A 26,465-nucleotide genomic window follows, 5' to 3' on the forward strand; every position below is an offset into this window, starting at 1 on the left:
GTGGTCACCATTTTAACTTCTTAGGGAAACTATTTTTGTATGTGAAACAAAAGAAAGATAAGTGTTGTTATTGTGTATTGATTTAGACATTAGAAGTGTTTGTCATTATTTATTTATGTGTGTGTGTGTGTGTATACATAGAGAGGGAGACAGAGAGTGAGAGAAAGTGAGAGAGAGAGAAAGATCATACCTTTTAAAAGGGAAAGTAATAACAGCAGCATCTGTAACCATGTTCATGCCCAGCCAGCCATCCCGACCATAAATGCTGTAAGATATCTGTATCTGTACCTGTACCTGATGTTCTTCTGTTCTTCGCATACTAAAGTATAAAAAGAGCTCTTGTGCAGTCAAATCCAAGCATTCGCCCACCATGCTGAGGCTTCTCACCTTTGCCAGTGTCCTTTGTGGTAAGTATTCTGAGCCAGAATGTTCTTGTGGAGATGAAATGAGAGGTTCCACCGCCCACCCCATATTACATACAAAAGTGCTTTAGCTTCCCTGCAGAAATATATTCAGATATGAAGCTGCTTTATGGATGGTCCTATTTAGTCCACCTTGCTGCCTGCCCTGTCTGGCAGATGTGCTCAGAACCAGGTGGAGCTCTTCCCCAGCCCCTGCTAGCTCTGCGTCTTGGCTGGAGATGCCAGGAGGGTGGCCGTGTGCCCCACTTTACAGAGAATGGTTCTCTATTTGAAGGCATCCCCTATTTCAGGGGTGGGCAACATTTGCCCCTCCAGATATTTTCGCCTACAGCTTCAATGAGCCTTAGCCAACGTAGCCAATGGCGGGGGGTGATGGAGTTTAGGCCAAAACATCTGGAGGGCCACAAGTTGCCCGCCCCTGCCACATTTGGAGGGCTGTCCAGTCCAGGTTCAGTTGAAAGACAAAGACCCATAGCAAGGGAGAGCAAGGGACCGGGAGATCCATACAGCTAAACCAGCATTGCAAATGTTGTGCAGATCATGTATCCCCCTCTGTCGCCCTTTGGGGTGATGCATAAGTGGCTTCTTGGGATATCAGGGCCTGGGACCGTCTACCTGCTAAGCACAGAGCCCTGCTCCTTCACTCAGAAGGGGCAGACAGCGTGAATGAGGCTGAGCCCACCATGTCACTTGGTGGCCTCAAACTGCCAGCCTTTCAGTCAACAGCTGAATGTGCTGGTCAAACCTGCCACAGGTATGAGGCAAAGATTCTCTTACAATAATGAAGACCTTCACCTCTGTAGGACTGGTTGCACTTAAGCAGTTCCCTTTTCCTAGATATGGGCTGTGGGGAACCTGTGGCCCTCTGGATGCTGTTGGACTCCAACTCCCATGATCCCCAGCAAACACATTCAATGGTCAGGAATGACAGGAGTTGTGATCTACCCATATCTGGAGGGGCACAGGTTCCCCACTCCTGTCTGAGATTAACTGAATTTTGTCATTATTTTTTGTTCTTTGTATATTACTTTCCACCTGGATATATTCAATTAATGCAACCCAATTCTCCTCAGCCCAGAACTTTTAAATGTCTTGTTCAGTTCGCTGGATCTAGAAAAGTATCCGGTGGCAGGAGGCAGCACAGATCAGCCCAACATGTTTTCTCAAGTCAATAGCAAGCCATGGAATGAGGACATTAGAAATTCAGTTATAATATTCCATAGGAGTGCTTGATTCTTGGCAAACAAAAGATAAGTTCTGGTTTCCCAGCTTTGTTGAAGTACTTTAAAAAAAACCACAACTTTTAATGATGGATTTAATTGGCTGCCAGAGCTGAGTCCATTGTATGCATCTACAATACAGAGTTACAGTCAATGCTCCATTCCAGTTTTTATGGCCACCCAACGAAATCGCCTCGCACCAAATTATCCCCAGGCAGACAGTAGCGTATTTCAGGTGCCTTCAGACATGACTTTCCTCCAGTGATCATTGCCCTCCTCTGGATATCAACAGGCCGCATCCTTCCAAACCGGCCATCAACTCTGCCGATCTCCATGCCTGGTCTTGCCGATGTGCTGGTAGTAGGACTGGCACAGGGACGAGAAATAGCCATTATGCGGACCAGCAACTCTAGTACCAACTCCCCATGACACCGGTGGCTGCCTCTGTGGGGTGGCTTGTTTTCTCCTCCAGGTTTACAAGTATGTCAGTGTCTGCTGAGGAATGTGTGGTCTGAAAGGACAAGTAAGAGACCCAGTCCCATCCATGTGGAGTTGGGGCCAAGCCAGACATCACTTGAATTGCATGGCTAGCAGCCACAGCACTTAAAGAAGAATGACTTGCAGGGAGAAGGACGGTGCAGCGTGCCTGGAGGGCAGATTAAGCCTTGATTCATCAGCTGTCATCATGATGAAAATTGCCCACACACCATGGATTTGAGTTGGCTTTCTTACGTACAGCAGATGAGGAGATAAATTTGTCTGGGGTATACCACTTCAGAGAACAGGGGAGCATTCACGTCTGCCCCCCTCCCCATAAAGAATGGATTCCTCCTACACATTAAAAAAAGATGATCGCAATAGGGGGAAGGCGACATCAGCTTCACACGCTTAGAATCCCTCTTCAGACCTTTTTGCTCAGGGTCAGGGGTGACGCCGTAGGCATAGGGATGTTGGGAAGGGGTCTGTATTGAATCCCATCCCCCACCACATTTGGTACCCACATCAAATGCCTGCCTGCCTGCCTGCCTGCCTGCCTGCCTGCCTGCCTGCCTATCTATCTATCTATCTATCTATCTATCTATCTATCTATCTATCTATCTATCTATCTTCATCATCATCATCATAGTCTTAGCTACTGATGAGGGCAGAAGCCAAAACAGTGAACCCGAAATACATTTTGAAATGACTCTGTTTGTCAGTCTATCTGCCTCCCTTATATATTTCACCTTACGACTGACTGCATCCATTGTGGATCCAGAACCCCCTTGATGCTGTGATGTTGTGCTGCTCTGCACCACTCGGTTTCTCACCACTCACAGGGCATCTCTACACCCGCGTAAAATCCTGCATTTAAAACGGGGCTTTCTGCTTCTGTTTTAAATGCAGGATCACAACGACTCCCCTTTTCATGGGCTTCCTTCTCCCCCTGCTCTTTCCCCCTCCTTCTCCCCATATCTGAGCCTTCCATTATCTTTCATTGATCTTGCTCCTCTTCTTGCCACTTTTACTCTTTTCACAGAGGAAACTGAAGGGGAACGCAGTGGGGTAATTTAATAGCTCAGTATCTACGATCTATTTAAAAAAGGAACACAGGCCATTTAGTTCATGAGATGCCTTGGATGATCACGGGTCACGTAAAGAGCCCGCAAACTTCTGAGAAGGAGCAGTCTCAATTGCAGGATAAAAGCTCCATGTGAAGATAGCGACACACACACGCACAAGCATGCACAGAGGAACATTCTAATGTGAGCCCCTATCTGCAGTCAGAAGCAGTCCAGAAACAGATTCTCACTGTCTGTCAGAACTGGAACAGAGGGATATGACGTATTAGCATTACAGTCACTGTGTCCAGACAAGATTACATTGTTGGTCAATTTGTATTTTCCTTCCCTCGACCTGCTTGCATGTTGTTGTTGTTGTTCAGTCGTGTCCGACTCTTCGTGACCCCATGGACCATAGCACGCCAGGCCTTCCTGTCCTGCGCTCTCTCCCGGAGTGTGCTCAAGTTCATATTCATTGCATCGGTGATGCTATCTAGCCATCTCATCCTCTGTCGTCCCCTTCTCTTTTTGCCTTCAGTCTTTCCCAGCATCAGGGTCTTTTCCAGAGAGTTTTCTCTTCGCATTAGGTGGCCAAAATATTGGAGCTTCAGCTTCAGGATCTGTCCTTCCAATGAGCACTCAGGGTTGATTTCCTTTAGGATGGACTGATTTGACCTCCTTGCAGTCCAGGGGACTCGTAAGAATCTTCTCCAGCACCACAGTTCGAAAGCATCAATTCTTTGGCGCTCAGCCTTCCTTATAGTCCAGCTCTCACAGCCATACATTACTACTGGGAAAAACATAGCTTTAATTAGACGGACCTTTGTCGGCAAGGTGATGTCTCTGCTCCTTACTATGCTGTCTAGGTTTGCCATAGCTTTCCTCCCAAGGAGCAAGCGTCTTTTAATTTCATGGCTACAGTCACCGTCTGCGGTGATCTTGGAGCCCAAGAAAGTAAAATCTGTCACTGCTTCCATTTCTTCCCCTTCTATATGCCAGGAAGTGATGGGGCCAGATGCCATGATCTTCGTTTTTTTAATGTTGAGTTTCAAACCAGCTTTTGCAGTCTCCACTTTCACCCTCAACAAGAGGCTCTTGAGATCCTCTTCACTTTCTGCCATTAGGGTGGTATCGTCTGCGTATCGGAGGTTGTTGATAATTCTCCCGGCAATCTTAATTCCAACCTGTGATTCATCCAACCCGGCATTTCTCATGATGTACTCTGCATATAAGTTAAATAAGCAGGGTGACAATATGCAGCCTTGTCGTACTCCTTTCCCAATTTTGAACCATTTGGTTGTTCCATGTCTGGTTCTTACTGTTGCTTCTTGACCCTTGTACAGATTTCTCAGGAGACAGATAAGGTGGTCTGGTACTCCCATCACTTTAAGAATTTGCCACAGTTTGTTGTGATCCACACAATCAAAGGCTTTAGCGTAGTCAATGAAGCTTGCATGGGGAGTGACAATTAATGGAAAAGGGGCTTCTAGAAAGCAGCAGACAGATGACTGAATGGGATGATATCCCCTGAAAGCAATGTAATGCACGCCGATGGTATGCACAGCCAAATGTCACATAGCCCCCAGTATAAATTTCCTTCCAGCAATGCATTTAGGATGTGGTTGAATATGACTGACTCTTGGATTCTTTCCATAGCCATTGAAGCACGTGGACGTGTCATTGCGGGCTATGAGGCAAGCAAGCATTCTTGGCCATCACAGGTAAATACAATGCCTCCTTTCCAGAACATGATGTTTTTTACCCCCCTTTTGCATTTGAATGAGGGGCAGGGGGAGCAAAACAGTTGGTGATGCAATCCTGAATGGGAAAAATATGAGACAAGGAGAAAAGGTTTTTCAGCCCCTTTCTCTTCTTCCAGGCTCCACTTTTAGTCCTCTGTTCAAGGCTGCAGACTGCCCTTGTTGCTTTGTCTTTGCTTTTGCTCATGTTAAGGCCATAAGACCAATTCCAAATTGGGGCTGCTAATAATAGCAAATAGTGTTGCATCATGAGTAATGGAAACAGGGAGGATCTGAGTTGCCAGAATTCTGAGAAATGACAGAAAAGCTGCTTACTGTATATATCCAGAAAACTACTCAGAAAACTAATTGTGATGCTTTGCCAAGACTGGCAAGAAGATGATTAGCAGGCAAATTCCATAACAGACAGGATTTGAGGGGCAAGGCCCCCTCTGCCCTGCTGCAAAGAAAGCGGCTGTTGGAGCCCAGTATCCCTGCAGGTGTCCCCTGCCCATGCAGCTTACTTTGAGCCAGGGCTCAGAGGAGGAACCCTAGGGTACCAAAATGGGAAGGGGCACAAGAAGAAACCAGGGAACCTGCGAAACCAGAGTAAATGACGCATATAGTCATTGTGATGCTGCCAAATTAAAAAAAAAAAAACTATTCCAGACCTGGTGGAAGGAGTATTATTATTCTCTTTTTGGCACACTGGTGGAGAATAGAACATGGAATGCTGGGCCTTGGAGGTCACCGGACTCAAGCAGAAGAGGTGGCATTCATTTTCTCACAGCCTTGTATTGAGGGCCACGCTAAATGTGACATGAAGTGAATGAACGCCCTTAATGCACATGATTTGGACAAATCTAGAGAGCAGCCATGGGCGTGGGTGGGCAGCATTGGGACCACAGAATGTGGGCAGGGAGACTTTAACCCTTCCACCCCTCCCTATTGGTCCCAGTAAAAATCCCCCCCAAGGTTCTGTGCACATTGGGAGGGAAGCGTTATTTGGGGGCTCTGTCGGGAGTACTCCCCCGCCTGCCCCGACAGCCCTGTTTTCCCCACAGCAGAGCTACTTCTCAAATCATTGTGTCCTTAGTAAATAGTCCCCTGGAGTTGGCTTCTTCAGTCCAGAAAGCCTCAACCCCTGCTTCCAGGGCTGGCATCAAGGGTAGGCATGGTTGGGCACCTGCCGAGGATCCACACACCAGCAGGGGCTGACTGGCAAGAGCCCCCCGGACATGCTCCTCCTCTTCACCATCGCGACCTGCTTGCTCAGCTGCCTCTCGCTCTGGCCAGGCAAACGTGGTGGAGCAGGAGACGCCACGGCCTGCTTCCTCACTGGCTCCCAGCCAGCTTGTCCAGCAAGGAAGTGGCAGCAATGATGGGAAAGAGGATCGGGAGCAAGAATAGCTGGTGACAATGGCGGTGAGAAAGGAGAACTCACTGGGGTGTGGCATTGAGGGGGTCTCGCCCAGGTCCTCAGAAACGTGGAACCGGCACTGCCTGCTACCATTAAGCTGGCTGCAGATACCTTTAGCACTTTTTTGGTGGCAATAAATGCAGCTCCCTCTCTTACCTCCCCATCTAGGTTTCCCTCCAGTACTATGCAAGTAGCGGCTGGTTACACACATGTGGTGGGACACTGGTGCACCGAAACTGGGTGATGACAGCGGCTCATTGTGTAGACAGGTAACAGTGAGTGATACCTTCACTACCTTGAGAGGTCATGTGCTTTTAATCAGGTGACATGAAATGCTGGGATGGAAGGTGAATGTTGGATAAGGTTTGGAGGGAAATCTTTCATCTTGTGTCTGTTGGAATGTAAAACATTGGGGAACTGTATCTTTTCTTTCTCGCGCTTAGCTACACAGCAGAGAGGAGGCAATACTTGGTGATGGTCCTCGAATGTGAGAGCAGTGTGGAACTGACTTTGTTTGGTTTTGCTTCTTCCAACACCTGCTCCGCTTTTTGGTCTCTGTTCAGAAATGGTTGGAATTGGATGGTCCCTCCAAATGCACCATCTCATCAAGTGCCATAATGTAGGGCTGTGCACCGCTTTGCCCAAGGCCCGAACCCTGAGTCGAAGCAGGCTGCTTCAGGCCACTTTGTGCCCCTTCAGAGGTGAAGTGGAGGGGGCATTAAGCGGCCCCAAGCATGTCAGGGGCTCACCGTGCACTTCGGCCCACACTCTGGGCCCTGGCCCAGCCCCTCCGGTGCCTCCAGGTCCTTACCTGAGCTGCCTTCTCCTCCCTTCCACCGTGCTGCTGCCATCTCCGCTGCAGCGCCTCTGCAAAGCAGCTTCTGTGTCAGATCGGGGGGTCCCTGCACAGCCCTACCATAATGTAAAATTATTCTTTTTCTATGGAGTGTCTTCTTGGCATATCCTGGTGGATTCCACAGCATCACTCCATTGGCTGTGTCTTATCTGGCTGTATAGACCAGGGGGGATCTTGTTTATGCAAGAAATCACTCACCATGGAGCATGTTGTACTGTGTCCAAATAACTGAATACCGGGGACACAATCCTGAGAATATTAATTCTTGTTCATTTTTAAATGAAGTTTCTAGACCTCATGGTTGTGTAGTTGCCTGGAAACCTGCAGAAGGCTCTGCAGTAAATTCCACCCTCTGAAGAAGGTGGAGCTTCTCTGTCCTGCATCAAGGATTTGCCTCTCCATTGCTGCCTGCAGTCACTTTTCCCCCTGTTGGTTCCTGTCTCACCCATACCTCTCCTCTCCCAAGTTGCTACTCCATGGGAGGGTGGGGTAGGAAGCCTGAATTCTATGAAAAACTGGAGAACACCTGTCAAAGGCTCAAATGTTGCCTTGTGTGAAGGATTGATTTGATTCTGAGCACTGAGCTTGAGTTCTGATGATGAAGACCTTCAGGTTCCAGGGCAAAATATTAAAGTGACTGTCCTTGAATCTGTCTGAGAAAAAGATGGGCTGAAAATCTTGCCCACTTAATGGTTGTCATCTGTATAAGTGCAATGCTTTAGTTTGGTACAAACGTCTTAATGAGTTGCTCTCCAAAAAAAAATGAATAATTTGCAAGTATAACAACAGTTGTCAGAGGATACCCACTGTCTGTCAGACCCGATAGAAGTGGGGTGGCGGCAGCTCCCTTGCTACCCTGCAATGAACCTCTTATTTGTTTCTGAGTACTTCATAGCTTCTCTGAAATGTGGGAGGTTACTTATATGTGAAGCTGTCAGGGCTTGCGGAAATGTTCCAACGTGGCAACATAACTCAGTTCCATTTTCCTTCCCTCTTAACTACAGGAAGAAGACATTTCGTGTGGTTCTTGGTGATCACAACGTTCACCGGCCTGAAGGCACAGAGCAGGTCATAAGTGTGGGTCGGATCATTGAACATAAATATTGGGACAGCAAGATTATTTCTGCCGGGTAAGTGTGATTCTGAAAATGTCGCCCAACTGCATACACCTGTACCAGTTCAACACAGCTTCTAATATGTCTAAGATCTAAAGAGCTACTTTAAGTGAGAGTTTGGGCAGCACCAGTGAGATTTCAGACAGCAAACCACAAGGCCAAGTCCCATCCTGCTTTGAAAGTCTGCTCAGTTCCAAAACCACCTTGCCATGTGTCTTGGTCTGGCCATGAGCTGGAGCCCACTGGAAAAGATGGGTGTCTGACGGTGGCTTAGGGTGCTTCCAGACAAGGCTTTGTTCATGCCATTGCCTGCCTCATTCACAGAATTTTAGGGTTGGCCAGGGAGGAGATGATGGCATCTTCTGTCCATAACCCTCCTGTGTTTTCGCACTGCTTTTCCCTTGTTTTTTCTTACCACAAAACCATCCATGAAGGAGAAAAAGATGGAATACCTGCTCAGTGCTGTCAGATTGGTAGTGCTGGGAGGCCTTCATCTGAAAGCACCTGTGGTCATGGAGCAGGTAGGGTCAAGCTGGAGCTTCAGGACCTTGGACAGCCCCAAGCAGGCCACTTGTCCTGACAAAGCTCACTGGGGAGGAAGAGTGTGGCCCAAGAAGGATAAATGGCCCCAGCTCAGTTCCAGACTTTAGCCTTCTTCGGAAGCCAGCCCTCCACATGGAGAGGGAGTGGGACCACCCCTCCTAGCCCTGGCTCCCAAAGTTACACAGCCCACCAGCCCCACACCCAACATGCACCTGTCCAGCACAGATGCCTCAAAAGGGGAAGCCTCTGTGCATGCAGGAAGGTATGCATAGATTCCCCTTCCCAGGATCTGTGCTTACTGTGCCAACGTCAGGGCGGGCCTAGTGGGCAGTATAACTTCAGCGATGGGGGGAGGCTCAGGCCAACTCCCTGTCCCTGCATTAGCCCTTCATGGGCAGGGCTAACTTCTGTATGCCACTAGAGGCTGGAGCTTTGATGCCTCTGGGCCAGACCATCCCTTCCAGGCCCTTGCTGAAGGGAGGGGAGCCCTGAAAGAGTAGGTGTCCGGCCTGAAGCCTAGCACTCTATTCCCTCTTATGTAACTTTGGTGTTGCCTGTGCTGGCAAGCAGGCTTTGGGAGCTGCAACTCTCCCCCTCTTAAATCTCCCCCTCTTTGCAGAGCCTGGAGCCCCTGGTGTAAAGGTGGCCAAGGAGCTCTGTCCAGCTCTGTTCTTGGTATTCCAGACAATAAGCTCAAGGAGTAAAAATGTTGCTTTCTTTGTCTCACAAAATATGCAGAAATTATCTGTTGTTGTTGTTGTTGTTGTTTTGTTTAAAGACCGTTAAAGTTGTTCCCTTTGCCTTTTGTTGATTAGAACAGCAATTACAGGAAGCATGCCAGAGAAGTGATTCCAAGGACCATTTCATTCCTCTTTTCCTACAAGGAAAGCACTTCCTGAGGCAAAAGGGGCCAGGTGTAGATGTCACAGGAGATGTATGGCTGCCACCAAACACAGCAGCCCTGTGTCTCCTTGTGCTCCCCCAGTAACATTTACATAATGCATAATGCGACATTACCAAGGTTCCCCATCCCTGCTGCACTTTGGTGGCTGCCCCACTGGAGTTTGTGGTGGGAATTCAGGGCACACTGATGCCTCATCATGCTTCTGTTTTTCTTATCACGTGTTGCCTGTGGAGAGAAAAGGAAGATGGGACAACTGCCTGTCTCCCAGAACGTCTCACTCCAGCCTTAGTGCAATATTTGCTCCAGTGACTAAACTGTGCACACAGGAGTCTGAAAGGCTAAACAGAGTCACTAGGGGGAAAAACCTGTACAAGACTTGGAGATAATTTCCCAATTAGACTATTGCAATGCACTTTACATGGGGCTGCCCTTGATGATGACTTGGAAGTTGCAGCAAGTGCAAAATGCAGCAGCTAGAACACTTCATAAAAACCATATAACATCGGTTTTGACGGAATTGCACTGGTTGCCAATACGCTCCCGGCCAGAATTCAAGGTTTTGGTGATGACATTTAAAGCCCTATGTGGCTTGGGACCTCAGTATTTGAGGGAGCGCCTCTCCCTATATATGCCTGCCTGAGAACTGAGATCTGTTGGAGGGGCCTTCCTCTGCGTCCCACCAGTACGAGACGTACACCATAGTGGGATGTGGTAGAGGGCCTTATCTGCTGTGGCACCCCGGTTGTGGAATGCCTTCCCCTTGGAGACTCGATTGGTGCAGACATTGGTCTCATTTTGGTCCCAAATAAAAACTTGGCTTACCAAAGGCTTTGAGGGCTAAATGCATTCCCTATCACATTGTTTTAACTGTTGTATTGTTTTAGATGTTAACTGGTTGTAGCTTGTTTAATAGTTTAATATGTTTTTAGGTGTTTAAATTATTTATTGTATACTCTTTAAATTGATTTTATGTGTATGCTGCCCTGAGATCTTAAGGATATAGAAATGTTTTAAATAAATAAATAACAACAAAATGGCTGCATTTAACTTTCTGTTAGAAAAGGCCTGGATCTTTATTATATTTGGAATTCTTGTTAGTCACCTCTGTTCCATCTGAAGAAGAGTTAGGTATGTAATATTTAAAAACCAATGAGAACAATCCCTATTCCTCATTGATGGAAAGCTCAAGGGATTCTTTTTCTTCTTTCCTCATCCCGCTCCTCATTGTGCCCCTGTTCCTTCACAGCAATGACATTGCCTTACTCCATCTCTCTCAAAGTGCAAACCTGAACAGCTATGTGCAGCTTGCTGAGTTGCCACCATCTGGTCAGATTCTGCCCAACAAACATCGGTGTGTTATCACTGGCTGGGGCAAGACCAAAAGTGAGTGGGGTTATTGTCACTCCTGCAGTGTGCCAGGTATCAAGGCTGCCTCTCTGGCTGACTTAGCTCCAGCTATAGATGCCCACAGTTTTAATCTCATTCATCCCAGATTCAAATCCTGATGCTTCAGATCCCCTGCCTGGCTTTTTAGAAGATGAGGCCATTTATAAATGATGGTGGTGAATATGGTAGCTGTTGTATAGTAGATAAATGTCACGAGAACTGGGCTGAGGATTTGCAAACGGGTGGGTGGGTGGTGGAATCTGGTGAATTCTAACATAGCCCAAGGCTCTGCATGCCATGGGCCTCATCCAAACAAATGGTGCTATCTGTACCAATGTAGGGCTGCCATCTTTCTTTGCCCTGTGATGGTCCTGGTACCTCAAAAGTCATGCCAGATGGGCTATGCATGGTGGTGTTGAAACTTGTTGCTATTTCCTTGGGCAAGCTGAATCCTAGTCTCCAAGCCTATTTTTGCACAGCTAATGGGCAACCAGCAACAGTCCTTCAGGAAGCCCAGATCACTGTCCTGGATTACAAGACTTGCTCTAGCCCATCCTACTTGGGCTCCACTGTCAAGAAAACCATGGTGTGTGCAGGAAGCAATGGGTCAGGCGCATCATGTAAGGTAATCATGTTCTAGAACAACGTATCATGCAAAACAGAAGTGCTTTTACAGTGGAAGTTATTTTAGGGGGGAGGATTCTCTCCAGAGGTTGTAAGCGAAACCTCTCAGAGACATTCTCAAAGTATAATCTGAACAGTATCCCGTGCTGTGTGTTCTGCCGCTGTTGAACTGCCCAGGGAGCTTCAGCTATCTGGAAGTATAACAATGTAATAAATAAGAAATCATTAAATGAGGGGTTGCAGACTGGCCCTCCAGGGCTCTCCAGGATGCCCCACCCCCTTCCTCTAACCACTCGCCATTTGGTGTTTTCCTGGCCTTTGTGCTGTTTCTGTCCCCATCCTGAAAGCTTGAAATGCCCCTCCAAAGGCGCAGTGAGCGGCAGGAAGAGCTCCAAGAGAAAACATGCTGGCATCCTGGCCCCGCCCCTTTCCCCCCTTCGGCCACACACACCGCTGGAATGTGGCCCTCCAGAGTTTCTTCAACATGGAATTCAGTCCTTGGGCTGAAAGTGGTTCTGCACCCTTGTCCTAAACAAAAACATCCAGACGGATAATGCTGTTCTGTGAGTTCAGCTTCAATAAATGAGAAGCAGCCACCAAGAACACAACTTTGCTTGCCCTTATGGTCTGGAGTTGATGCAAAATATTAATCACAATATTGTGCTCTTAAAGATTATATGGCTCTACAGGAGATATGGAGTTGGTGTTCAAATATTGCTGAGTTGGCATCCTTCCAGTCTAATGTTTTAAAATAATCCATTAGAAAGTCTGCTCCAGTTTCATTTGGAAGTTGGTGAACTGTTCCCCTCCTTGTAAACTCCGTGACTTCTCAGTGGACTGGAACTGGGTTTAGAAGCACAAAGGCCACAGAAGCCCATTCCTTGAGTGGCATTTCTTTTTTAACAAAGCAGGCCTCCATTGGGAGAGTAGAACTGACACTCATGGCAGCTTCCCCCTTGGAGGGAACAGAAGCGACACATTTGCTTAAGTAGAGATTCCATTCTTTCCAGAAAAAAATCAAAGGAAAAGGATACATCAGAAATGCTGGTGACGCATGTTTTCCATCACCTCTTTGTATTCCAGGGTGACTCTGGAGGGCCATTGTATTGCAGAGTGAACGGCAAATTCTATGTCCATGGAATCACTAGCTTTGGTTATGGAGCAGAGTGCGATATCCTTCGGAAACCCACGGTGTTCACCCGTGTCTCTGCCTATATTTCCTTTATCAATGAAGTAAGTTTATGTATACTCCTGGGGGGACTTCACCAATGGGGGGGGGACCAGACAGGAGAGTTTCCACAGCTGATGTTTGGGTTTGCTTTGTCACGGGGTGAATCTGAACCACACGCTTAGCCCAGTCTATTTTATTTTATTAAACGTATATCCTGCCTTCCCACTAAAAATAGGGCTGATAGCTGTTGTTATGGTTTACACCCCACATCATTAGTTCTATGAAGGCCCTGAGTCTGTTGTGCTGAGAAGTTGTCTGGGTGGTGTCTTTCCGCACAGCATTTCCCAGAAATGCAGGCAGAAAGTGCCACCAGAAAGAGCTATGTGGGAAGGGGTTTGCAATGATATTGGATCCATGAATATAACCTACAACATAGCTTCAATCTGCGCAGCCAGTCAACACTTTGCACAGCTACACTCACAGGACTTCCTGTGTTCCCACAACCCCACGTGGCTCTAGGCCCTGGCCACAAATGATCAGTTTCCACGAAAGGCTTGACTAGCATCCCAAATAAGAGGATGTCTCTAAATTATAAACTCCTGTGTAAAGGTTGCAAAAGAGATGCTCTGTGGGGCTCTGCTATCCACACGGACCCACCAGTCCTTCATCTGCTGTAGGGTTGGCACAGTCCCAGGCTGAGTAGTGGGTGTTTACTAAATCAGCCCATCTGACCCTTGGGAAACTCTCTGTTGACCCCCACCCTGCCCTACCCCCCATCAATGCCCTCTCTTCAGAGCTACAATTTAGGGTCCCTTTTGCGCGGAAGTTATGGCTGTTAAACCAGTTGGTGTATAGATACACCCCTTCCACACGATGAATATGTCAAGACTGTAAGCTTCCATCAGAGTTCCCAATATAATTATGGGGATGTGAGTGGGAGGGCTTATATGAACATTGCAAGAACCACTGGGAAGAAGAGCCCATCTGTGCTTGGCTGGTGTGCAGAGGCACATGGCACTGCTGTGGAATCTCCCGGGCTGGATCTACATGGGAGGTTTACTTGGGAGCCTCACGCACAGGCGGGACTCATGCTGTAACCCCCAATCTGCACCAATCCCAGGTTTTCATGCCATAAAACCACACGGTTGCAAGGTTGTTTTGCGATGGATGTCGCCTTTAAGGCGGCTCGCCTGCACTGTGAAAGTCAGAGTGTCCTCAGCTTGTGGCACGGCAAGAGGTGTGGCTTCAGCACTGGCTGGGGAATGGCGCTACAAGGAGGAGTGGAAAGTTCCCTTCAGTGAAGGGAGGGGAGGAGTCACCCTTCTCTACCGGGTCCCTCCTCCACGGGAAAACAGCAGCATCTTTGCCCACTGATCTAAATCCTGAGTCCAAAGCTGCTTCCTCCTCCCACTGCCTTTGGAAGACCCCCCCCCCAAAGCCTTCCTGGATCCCTCCTCTGTCCTGATAGTTTCCTTGCCTCAAGGAATGAGCTGAAAATGCCAGATCAGGGTGTCTAGTTGGAAGTAAATCACCTTGTCTTCCATTGGACTGGAGAGAAGGGTAGGGAGTTGGGAATTGCTTTTCCAGTCATTTGCTGTGTCGCACGTGCAGATGTGTGAATAACACACACATCTCTCATGGCTCTGCTCGGCTGAATGAATGGAAAATGCCAGATATGGATTGTCTTCAATTGCATTTGCTCAGCGCAGGAGGGGAGAGAGGGGTGGAGAATTGGAACTGTTCTGCCTTTTGTTTTAAATCTGCTCTCATCTGGTGGAGCAGACCTGTTCATAAGGTTAATGACTTTATTTAAAAGAAGAAGAATGAAGATTGTTGATGAAGTGAGACTCCACCGACATCTCCCCAAACTAATGTGGATTCTTGTGCAGGCTGCCATGCAAAAGAAGTTCGGGAGGGGGGAGGTTATACGCGCCTTTATTTGGCTGCGTGTGCCACACAAAGAACAATTTGGGATGGATGAAGATGTGGTTTCAAAAGGAATCATGTTGGAGAGTGTCTCTGCATCGATAGGGCCCTGGACACCCACTGGCAGGAGTGGACTGCAGGCAGTTGCCATGCCACAAAAGTGTAGCCCTTCGCTTGCCCTTTTGGCATGAAGGGCAACCATTGAGCGGTATGGGAGAAGGTAAAGTATATGGCCCCAGGGCATGGCCTGAAGGAGTGAGATGCAGCCTCCTGGTTGAAGCTCAGCAGGTCAGCGCCTGGATGGGAGACCCACCTGGAACCCACGTCTGCCTCTGTGAGTTTCATCATGGAAGAATGGCAGATGTCAATGTAACAAACAAGCGTAAACAAGCAAACAAAGGCGGGGAATCCAGGACACCTTTGGGTGAAGGACATTCGCTGTGTTGCATGTGCAGATGTGTGAATAACACACACATCTCTCCCCTAATCCTAGTAACTTCAGCTATCGAGAAGGAAGCCTGCTGCTGTCCCCTTAGCCTCATTCTCGATTCTTTGCCGTACACTAGACTGTGATGGAAAGTTGCGAGCTGATTTTGTATGTGTGCATGAGAGAGAGATGGCGGCGGGGGGGATGAGTATGAAAATATAAATTGCATAGCTGAGCTGGAAAGGAAAAGGAAAGGTTCCTCCTGTGCAAGCACCAGGTCATTACTGACCCCTAGAGGGATGCCTGCTTACGCTGGCGTTTTCATGGCAGACTATAGCAGGGTGGTTTGCCATTGCCTTCCCCAGTCGTGACTACCTTTCCCCCAGCAAGCTGGGTACTCATTTTACCGACCTTGGAAGGATGGAAGGCTGAGTCGACCTGAGCCGGCTACCCGAGACCTGGCTTCCACTGGGATTGAACTCAGGTCATAGGGAGAGTTTCGGTTGCAATACTGCCCCCTACCACTGTGCTGACCAGCAACTAAATAATATGAGGAGCGGCAATCCCACCTGTTCTCTTCAGCTGGAGCTTTCCTGCGGCAGAGATTGCATTAAACTGAGCTTCGCATCTGACTTTTGCCTAGAATAAAATTTGGTACTTTTAGAGCTCCTCCTTCTTGTTTTAAAGGAATGTTTGTTCTCAGAAGACTAACCTTTTATTAAACTCTTTTTTCCAGGTAATTTCCTCAAATGGAATGAGCTAGAAAGGAGAAAGTACATCGGAAGTGAATGTCATTGCCTGGTCAGGACACGCTGCACGTTTTCTGTTTGTTAAATGTTGTGGTGTCTGCATCCCTTAGCAAGAATAAAGCTTTACATTAGACTGCTTTGCTTTTTCGTTCTTTTTTATAATTGATTGAGCTTTATAGAGAGTACAAAGCCAAGAAATCAGTAAGAAATGGTAACTGTGGTGTCGATGCATGATAACTGTTCTGTCTTTTTGTTCTTTTTGGTTAGTTTTGTCTTGCACTTTCCCTTCCCTGAATACTAGAATTTACTGTGGCCAACCAACTCCAGCACGCATCATCCCCAACCAGCATAGTCAGAGATTATGGGAGTTGTAGTCGAATAACAATGGGAGGGAGGGCCACAGTTTGGGAAAAAAGATCCATGTTTACATATAAGCTGATGGGATCTGAGATAATGGTGACTGACCAAGAAAGAGATCTTGGGGTTGTGGTGGACAACTCAATGAAAATGCTGACGCAGTATGTGGCTGCTGTGAAAAAGGCAAATTCCATGTTAACGTAATTAGAAAAGGAATTGGAAATAGAAGTGCCAATACCATAATGCCCCTATGCAAACACAGGGTGCATCCACACTTGGAATACTGTTTACATATCTGGTCACCATGTGTAAAAAATGGTATTGTAGAGCTGGAAAAAGTGAAGAAAAGGGCAACGAAAAGGATCAAGGGGTTCCCCCCCCGAACCCCACAAAGTGTGGGCGCCCAAAATGGTGGCCCTGGGTGTCGGCAGAGTGGTGCAGGGGAAGGTGGTGCTACACATACGTGGGCCCTGGGCCATGTCAGGTTTTAAAGTTAAGCACCAGCACTTTGAACTGAGCTAAAAATGGACCGATAGCTGATGTAGCTGTTTTGAATGCTGGGAGACAGACGATCCGTCGCCAGTTTGGCTGGGAGTGAAACCTCGCAAGACCTCCTCCCTCCTTTCAAGTCCTTCCCTTCATCTTTTTCATAAACCTGAATGCTTTTGTCTTCATCCAACCAAGATGAAAGTTGAATATGTGTTCCTGCCTCTGCTCCCAGGCGTTCCTTGTTTCCCTTCCCTTCCTCCCCTTTGGTTTCACAACTGTCACTGTCAAATATAGGCCCGGGCCTCAGACGCCCTTTCACCCAAGGGCCAAGTTCCATTTGGAGAAACTCTTGGGGGCCGGGTTCGAGTGGTGAGCAGGGTGGAAGGCAAAAGGGGGCAGGGCCAAAACACCAAAAGTGCCAGCAGTTTCTGGCTGAAAGCTCTCACTGCCAGGCACTAAGCCTTGGGTTTCAACCTTTTAAAATGGGGAACAAACTGCACAAAAGGTGGGAAGCCAGCAAACGATTGGTGGTTGTGGGAAGGGGTGGGGCCCTGGGAAGGGGGCATGGCCTTTAGGGGAGCCCTGGAGGCTGGACTGGGAATCTCAGAGGGCTGGATTCTGCACCCCTGACATAGACTGTATGGTCCTTCTGGGCAGAGACCTGTCTTCTTAAATTTCTGTTGCTCTGTAAACCTCCATTATCTTGAGGGTGCTAAAACAGCTATACTAGCAAAGGATACAGTAATGTAAATAAAGTACAATAATATCAAAGTAAAGCTTTTAGTAAAAGAGGATTGAGATGTAGCATGTCTGCTCATGGTGAATTGAGTTCTGCATTTCCTCCATAAGCAGCAAAGCAGCCGTGAATACTGAGACAGCCAAGCACTCACGTCTTTGAGAAAACAACAGCACTAGATAATCACTGTACGGGTTGAGAAACGGAGCGTTCCCAGTTGAAATCCTGCCTTCAGGATGAACTCAGCAGCTGCCCTCAAGGAAGTTCCTATCCTGCAGCCTCAGCTGTTCATCTGTCACGGGAAAATAAGAATACCTTCCAGGGTTGTTGTAAGCATTACTGAAATAACATATGTGAAGTGATTTGAACACAACACTTGAACATCTGTGGACAAGGCTCACTAGAGCGAATGCCACTTCACACATGCCTATATGCCTTTCTGGATTTCTCTAGGGACGTCAGAGAATTCCGCCATGGATCTCGGTGAGGCCAAATGCCAGCGCATTCGCCCCCCCGAAAACTGTGGCGGAACAGCCTGCCACCCCCCTGCCCCCGCGGATCCCCCCCGGTACGAGACTCACCTGGGGCGGATCTTCCGGGCGGCGGCGGCTGTGGTGGCGACTGTGGCACCGCCATTTCCAGGCTTGTGGGGGGGGGGGGAAAGACATGATAGGCTACATAAAGATTTACATAGCCTATCATGGCTAGGTTTAAAAAAAAAGAAAAAAAGACGTGATAGGCTATGTAAATCTTTACGTAGCCTATCATGGTTGGGGGTGGGTTTAAAACAAAAACAAAAACGCGTACGCAAATGGCGGTGGCTACGGCCGCCGCCATTTGCGTTCCTTCTTTTTACCGTCTTAATCTACGTAAAGATTTATGTAGACTATGACGGCGAAAATCAAGGGGAACGCAAATAGCGTAGCGGGCGCTATTTGCATCCCCTTTTGATTCGCCATTTTAGCCTACGTAAAGATTTACGTAGGCTAAAAAGGTGAATGAAAAAGGGACGCAAATAGTGCCCACTACGCTATTTGCGTTCCCCTTGATTTTCGCCGTCATAGGCTACGTAAATCTTTACGTAGATTAAGACGGCCAAAAAGAAGGAACGCAAATGGCGGCGGCCATAGCCACCGCCATTTGTGCATGCGGTTGTTGTTGTTGTTGTTGTTGTTTTTACCCAGAGCCCTCCGCGGCCGGAAATATAGCTGCGGATGGCTCTGGCCTGGCCAGGCCTGGCCGGCTGCTCTGCGGAGCTGCCGCGGAGCACAGCTGGCCATTCGAGGATTCCGGGGGGAGGAACGGAGCACCTCCCCCCCATCCAGGATTCCGGGGGGAGGGACGGAACACCTCCCCCCCCACCATCAACATAATCCGCGAAAGGTAAGTCACTTTCGTACAACCCTAGATTTCTCATTATGATTCCTCCTCATTGATGACTGGCAACTGAACGTGTCCCCTTCATGAATCACTGCCTTGTTGTGGCGAAGGGGCCTGCGTAGCTCAGTGAAGCCATAAGCTATGCCGTGCAGGGCCACCCAAGACGGACAGGTCATGCCAGAGAGTTCTGACAAAATGTGGTCCACTGGAGAAAGAAATGGCAACCCACTCCAGTATTCTTGCCAAGAAAACCCCATGGAACGTATCACAAGGCTAAAGGATATGATGCCAGAAGATGAGCCCCTCAGGTTGGAAGGTGTCCAATATACTACTGGGGAAGAGCAGAGGGAATTTCCAAGTAGCACCAGAAAGAGTGAAGCGGCTGGGCCAAAGCCGAAAGGACACTCAGCTGTGAATGAGTCTGGTGGTGAAAAGCAAGTCCGATGCTGTAAAGAACAATATTGTTTAGGAACCTGGAATGTCAGATCAATGAATCAAGGTAAGCTGGAGGTGGTCAAACATGAGATGGCAAGATTGAACATCGACATATTGGGAATCAGTGAACTAAAATGGACAAGCATGGACGAATTTAATTCAGGTGACCATCATATCTACTACTGTGGGCAGGAATCCCTTAGAAGTAGGGGTGGACGAAAGTCACTTACCTGTCATTGAAGGACGTTCGCGGTGGGGGGGAGGCGCTTCGCTGGTCCCCCCGCGAAGTTCAGGCCGGGGGGGGAGGCTTCCCGCCTCGCCCAGCTGAAATTCAGGCCGGGGAGGAGGCGCCTCGCCTCGCCTGGCCGCGAACGCGAAAGTTAAAAAAACAAAAACAAAACGCCCCCTGATAGGCTACGTGACAATTCACGTAGCCTATCACGGTTAGATCTGCAAAGTCAGCCGTGATAGGCTACGTGAATCGTCACGTAGCCTATCACGGGTGACTTAAAAAAAAAAAGCGCGTACGCTAATGGCGGCCCCCATAGGGAGCCGCCATTCACGTTCCTTATTTAGCGTTGCCCTTATTTTCGCCGTAGTCTACATAAACATTTACGTAGACTACAGCGACCAAATAAGGAACGGGAATGGCGGCTCCCTATGGGGGCCGCCATTATCTTTAACACTTTTTTTTTTTAAAGTCACCCGTGATAGGCTACGTGACGATTGACGTAGCCTATCACGGCTGGCTTTGCAAATCTAGCTGTGATAGGCTACGTGAATCGTCACGTAGCCTATCAGGGGGCGTTTTTTCTTTCTTTCATTGCAATGGCGGCGGCGGCAGCCGGTCGAAAGACCAGCTGCCGCTCCCGCCTCGCTCGAACACCCGCCAAACCGCCGGCCGGACCAGCCACCGGGAGGGACATTCGGTGAAGGTAAGTCCCGTCCCGGGGGTGTGTGTGTGGGGGGCGGGTGTGTGTGGAGGATTTCTCCCCGAAACTTGTTCGGGGGGCCGAACATGTTGGCGCTCGGCCCCTCGAAGTTTCGGGGAGAAATTCTCCGCCATCCCTACTTAGAAGAAATGGAGTAGCACTCATAGTCAACAAAAGGGTGGGAAAAGCAGTATTGGGGTACAATCTCAAAAATGATAGAATGATCTCAGTATGAATCCAAGGCAAACCATTCAACATCACAGTAATTCAAGTCTATGCCCCAACCACTGAGGCTGAAGAAGTTGAGGTTGATCGGTTCTATGAAGACCTACAACACCTTCTAGAACTAACACCAAAAAAAGATGTCCTCTTCATCATAGGGGATTGGAATGCTACAGTAGGAAGTCAAGAAATCACTGGGATAACAGGCAAACATGGCCTTGGTGTACAAAATAAAGCAGGACAAAGGCTAATAGAGTTTTGCCAAGGGAACACGCTGATCATAGCAAACACGCTTTTCCAACAGCACAAGAGGCGACTCTACACATGGACATCACTAGATGGTCAATATCGAAATCAGATTGATTATGTCCTTTGCAGCCAAAGATGGAGAAGCTCTATACAGTCAGTAAAAACAAGACCTGGAGCTGACTGTGGCTCAGATCATGAGCTGCTTCTTGCAAAATTTCGGCTTAAATTGAAGAACGTAGAGAAAACCACTGAACCATTCAGGTATGACCTAAATCATATCCCTTATGAATATACAGTGGAGATGAGGAATAGATTTAAGGGATTAGACCTGATAGACAGAGTGCCTGAGGAACTATGGACAGAGGTCCGTAACATTGTTCAGGAGGCAGCAACTCAATCCATCCGAAAGAAAATAAATGCAAGCAAGCAAAGTGGCTGTCTGATGAGGCTTTACAAGTAGCTGAGGAAAGAAGGGAAGCGAAAAGCAAGGGAGAAAGAGGAAGATCTATCCAACTGAATGCAGAGTTCCAGAGAATAGCAAGGAGAGACAAGAAGGCCTTCTTAAATGAATAATGCAAAGAAATCGAGGAAACAATAGAATGGGAAAGACTAGAGATCTTTTCAAGAAAATCAGAGATATCAAGGGAACGTTTTGTGCAAAGATGGGCATGATAAAGGACAAAGAAGGCAGGGACCTAACAGAAGCAGATGAGATTAAGAAGAGGTGGCAAGAATACACAGAAGAACTATACAGGAAAGATCTGAATGTCCCTGATAGCCATGATAGTGCGGTCACTGAACTTGAGCCGGACATCCTCGAGAGTGAAGTCAAGTGGGCCTTAGGAAGCATTACTAACAACAAAGCTAGCGGAGATGACAGTCTTCCAGCTGAGCTATTTAAAATCCTAAAAGATGATGCTGTTAAAGTGCTGCATTCAATATGCCAACAAATTTGGAACACTCAACAATGGCCACAAGACTGGAAAAGGTCAGTTTACATTCCAATTCCAAAGAAGGGCAATGCCAAAGTGTTCAAACTACCATACAATTGCGCTCATTTCACATGCCAGTAAGGTGATGCTCAAAATCCTACAAGCTAGGCTTCAGCAGCATGTGAACCGAGAACTACCGGAAGTACAAGCTAGGTTTCGAAGAGGCAGAGGAACTAGAGATCAAATCGCCAACATTCGCTGCATCATGGAGAAAGCAAGAGAATTCCAGAAAAACGTCTATTTCTGCTTCATTGACTACGCTAAATCCTTTGATTGTGTGGATCACAACAAACTCTGGCAAATTCTTAAAGTGATGGGAGTCCAGACCACCTTACCTGTCTGCTGAGAAACCTGTACGAGGGACAAGAAGCAACAGTAGGAACCAGACATGGAACAACCGAATGGTTCAAAATTGGGAAAGGAGTACGACAAGGCTGCATACTGTCACCCTGCTTATTTAACTTATATGCAGAGTACATCATGAGAAACGCTGGTTTGGATGAATCACAGGTTGGAATTAAGATTGCCGGGAGAATTATCAACAACCTCAGATACGCAGACGATACCACCCTTATGGCAGAAAGCGAAGAGGATCTCAAGAGCCTCTTGTTGAGGGTGAAAGTGGAGACTGCAAAAGCTGGTTTGAAACTCAACATTAAAAAAAGAAGATCATGATCTCTGGCCCCATCACTTCCTGGCATATAGAAGGGGAAGAAATGGAAGCAGTGACAGATTTTACTTTCTTGGGCTCCAAGATCACCGCAGACGGTGACTGTAGCCATGAAATTAAAAGACGCTTGCTCCTTGGGAGGAAAGCTATGGCCAACCTAGACAGCATAGTAAGAAGCAGAGACATCACCTTGCTGACAAAGCTTTGTATAATCAAAGCTATGTTTTTCCCAGTAGTAATGTATGGCTGTGAGAGCTGGACTATAAGGAAGGCTGAGCGCCAAAGAATTGATGCTTTCGAACTGTGGTGCTGGAGAAGATTCTTACGAGTCCCCTGGACTGCAAGGAGGTCAAATCAGTCCATCCTAAAGGAAATCAACCCTGACTGCTCATTGGAAGGACAGATCCTGAAGCTGAAGCTCAAATATTTTGGCCACCTAATGCAAAGAGAAAACTCACTGGAAAAGACCCTGATGCTGGGAAAGACTGAAGGCAAAAGGAGAAGGGGACGGCAGAGGATGAGATGGCTAGATAGCATCACCGATGCAATGAATATGGACTTGAGGCTTGAGCACACTCTGGGAGAGAGCACAGGACAGGAAGGCCTGGTGTGCTATGGTCCATGGGGTCACGAAGAGTTGGAGACGACTTAACGACTGAACAACAACAACTGAACTTGTGCGAACCATTGACAAGACTCGTGTTGGTGGTGAAGTGAAATGACAGGAATGTTCGGTCTGTGCTGTTTGGTCTGTGATAGATCATTCATACATGCAAATCACCACTTTCTGCATATTTATAGGGGGATAATTGCCATTGTGAGCCTCTTGTGGTGCAGAGTGGTAGGTGGCAGTATTGCAACTGAAACTCTCCCCACGACCTGAGTTCGATTCCAGTGGAAGCTGGGTCTCGGGTAGCTGGCTCAGGGTGACTCAGCCTTCCATCCTTCTGAGGTCGATAAAATGAGGACCCAGCTGGGGGAAAGGTAGTCACGACTGGGGAAGGCAATGGCAAACCACCCCGCTATAGTCTGCCATGAAAACGCCAGCATAAGCAGTGTTCCTCTAGGGGTCAGTAATGACCTGGAGCTTGCACAGGAGGAACATCTCCTTTTTTTCAATTGCCATTGTGCTTAGAAACATACCACATGCCCCTAACGTCCAAGGGATGGGATACAGAAGGCAGAGCAGCAAATGTTGCCACACTCATCGAAGTCAAGGCTCATAGTAAAAATCAGACCCAGGAGGAAAGATGTCCCACCCCACAAGCACTTCTCCACACGCACAGACCCTGCAGTAAAAATACAATACTAACAAATGAAACAGCCAACAATGTGCTGCCCTTTCATGAAACTCCAAAGCTGCTGTCTGAAGCAGCCCTTCGCACTGCCTCATGGTAGAGCTGGTCCTGAAGCTGCCATAGGCCAAGTCAAACCATTTTCTCCTCTCATCTAGCACGGCCTACTCTGACTGAGAACTGCTTTTCATGGTCTCCAGCAGCAAAGAAGTCTTTCCCAGTCCTTCCCCCAGAGGTCTTTCTAAATGAAGATTTGGGGACTGAACCCGGGGATCTTCTGCATGCAAGCATGTGCCTATGATGGAGGCATGGTCTCTTCTGCAAGGCTAAAGGCCGCTCTCTGGAAGAAATGCATGCAGGTGGTCTTGCTTGCAACTTGGACCATGGCTGCTCGCACTGGGTGCCAAATGTCAGTGTGGCCTGATTCACTCGTACTGGCTAACTATGGGCCTGTTTGCATATCATGACAACCCATTAGTTAAAATACCAATGGGTTGTCATGTACGAGCAGGGCCGATTGAGTGCGCTGCCTGTTTTTACCCCCAAACCCACAAAAAGTACAGGCCGGTTAGCTTATCATTGGTTCCAGGTAAATTGGTTGAAAGCCCTAGTAAAGATAAGATTAGTAAGCACATAGAAGGAGAAGCCCTGCTGAAAAAGAGCCAACATGGCTTTCGCAAATGTAAGTCCACTCTCACTAAACTTTAAGAGTTCTTTGAGAGTGTCCACAAACATGTGGATGGGGTGTTCCATTAGATATTGTCTCTAGTTTGGACTCCCAAAAGGCTTTTGACAAAGTTTCTCATCAAAGACTCCTGAGCAAACTTAGTAGTCACGGGATAAGAGGACAGGTCCTCTTATGGATGAAGGACTGGTGAAAGAACAGGGAGCAGAGAGCAGAGAGCACTCTGTGGAACTCCCTCCCTAGGGAACTCCGCCATGCCCCATCTTTAATGAGCTTCCGCCCATTAAAAACGTGTTTGTTCAGGTGGGAATTTGGGGTGGGTTAGGGTATTTTTTATGATGTTTTTAGTGTAGACTTTTATTGTTTTAACTGTTATATTGTTGAAGAACTGGTGAAAGAACAGGGAGCAGAGAGCAGAGAGTGGAATAAATGGTGAATCCTCCTAGTGGAGGGATGGAAATAGTGTGGTCCCAGAGGGCTCTGTACTGGGACCAATGATTTTCAACTTGTTCATAAATGATCTGGAATTAGGAGTGAGCAATGAAGTGGCCAAGTTTGCTGATGACACCAAATTATTTAGGCCAGTTGAAAGGAAAAGGGATTGTGAGGACCTCTAAAAAGATCTCTCCAGACTTGGAGAGTGGGCATCTAAATGGCAGATGTGGTTCAATGCAAGCAAGTGTAAAGTGATGCATGGGGGGCAATCCCCCCTCCCCAAGACAGTCAACCTTAGTCACACATGCAGGCAAGGGCAAATCAATTAACCAATGGATTTATTAATACAGTCTAGATAAAATACAGCATTCCCAGCAAACATCAAATCCCAACCCTATAAGCCCTTCACAGGAGAGTAAAGTGTAATTATAAACCATAGCCCAAGTCCTCTTGTCTCTGTAAGTAGATTAGTCCGGACATTAAGACTGCAGCCTCTCATAGCAATCCCACAGGCGAACAATATATATCAACACTCTTTGTCTTGGCAGGGTGGGGTGGGGAGAACAAACAGGCCTCCAGACTCCAACACTGTAGTAGACACCAGGTCCCAGTGTGCAACGATGGAGTCCACACGCTGCAAAATGAACCTCCTTCCAGGTTCCAGTTGTACTAGGGATGTCGGAGAATTTCACCACGGATTCCAGGGAGGTCGAATGCCAGTGCATTTGGCTCCCTGGAATCCATGGTGGAACAAAGCCACCCAGCCCACCACCCTGTGAAATGGGCCCGGAATGGAGCTTACCTTTGTCGGCCGTTCCAGTGCTCCTTGAATGGTGCCTGCGGCCGCCATTCGCCACTTTTGAATGGCCGTGATTTACGTAGCCTATCACAGCTAACGCAAGGACACCATTTGCGTCCCTGCGGAGGTCATGATAGGCTATGTAAATATATACGTAGCCTACCACGGCAATAGGCAGGAATGCAAATGGTGGCTGCCGAAGCCGCCACCATTTGTGTTGCTGTCTTTAGCCGTGATAGGCTACGTATATATTTACGTAGCCTATCACGGCAAAAAACAGGGGCGCAAATGGCAGCCGCTATGCCATTTGCACCCCTGTCTTTTGCCATGAGAAGCTACGTAAATATATACTTAGCCTATCACGGCAAAAGACAGGGACACAAATGGCGGCAACTATGGCTGCCGCCATTTGCGTCCCTGCCCAGCCCAGTGGCCGGATGTCCAGCTGCGGGTGGCCCCAGCTGGCGGCTCCGCAGAGTTGCCATGGAGTGCAGCCGGCCAGGGAGGATTCCGGGGGGAGGGACTAAGCGCCTCCCCCCCACCGCAGATTGCCCAGCACGGAGCCAGGTAAGAGTTTCGTACATCCATAAGTTGTACACAGCTCCTCGTCTCTCTCTGCAGAAAAAGCGCTGCTCCCCCCAAACAGGCAAATTTACGACAGCAGTCTTAAGCTCCTTATCACAGCCTCCCCCCGCTCTGTGCATACAGTGAATCTTCTTCTTTCAATGAACCTGTTGAACAAGAAC

At 47.9% G+C, this 26,465-nt stretch overlaps 1 protein-coding gene across 1 annotated transcript; it reads left to right on the forward strand.

Moving 5' to 3' along the window:
• The first annotated feature begins 370 nt into the window (after positions 1-370).
• Positions 371-14,315, forward strand: LOC146353605 (chymotrypsin-like elastase family member 1). Its single transcript, XM_084829751.1, has 9 exons — positions 371-428; positions 4,840-4,904; positions 6,511-6,611; positions 8,203-8,328; positions 11,007-11,143; positions 11,626-11,771; positions 12,854-13,003; positions 13,551-13,614; positions 14,062-14,315. Exons 1-9 carry the CDS (start codon positions 371-373, stop codon positions 14,313-14,315), a joined length of 1,101 nt encoding a protein of 366 aa, XP_084685877.1.
• Positions 14,316-26,465: the final 12,150 nt, after the last annotated feature.

The sequence above is a fragment of the Heloderma suspectum genome, chromosome 2 (genome assembly GCF_057233095.1).
Source record: "Heloderma suspectum isolate Gila_16-S chromosome 2, 16-S_ref, whole genome shotgun sequence".
Taxonomy (NCBI): Eukaryota; Metazoa; Chordata; class Lepidosauria; order Squamata; family Helodermatidae; genus Heloderma; species Heloderma suspectum.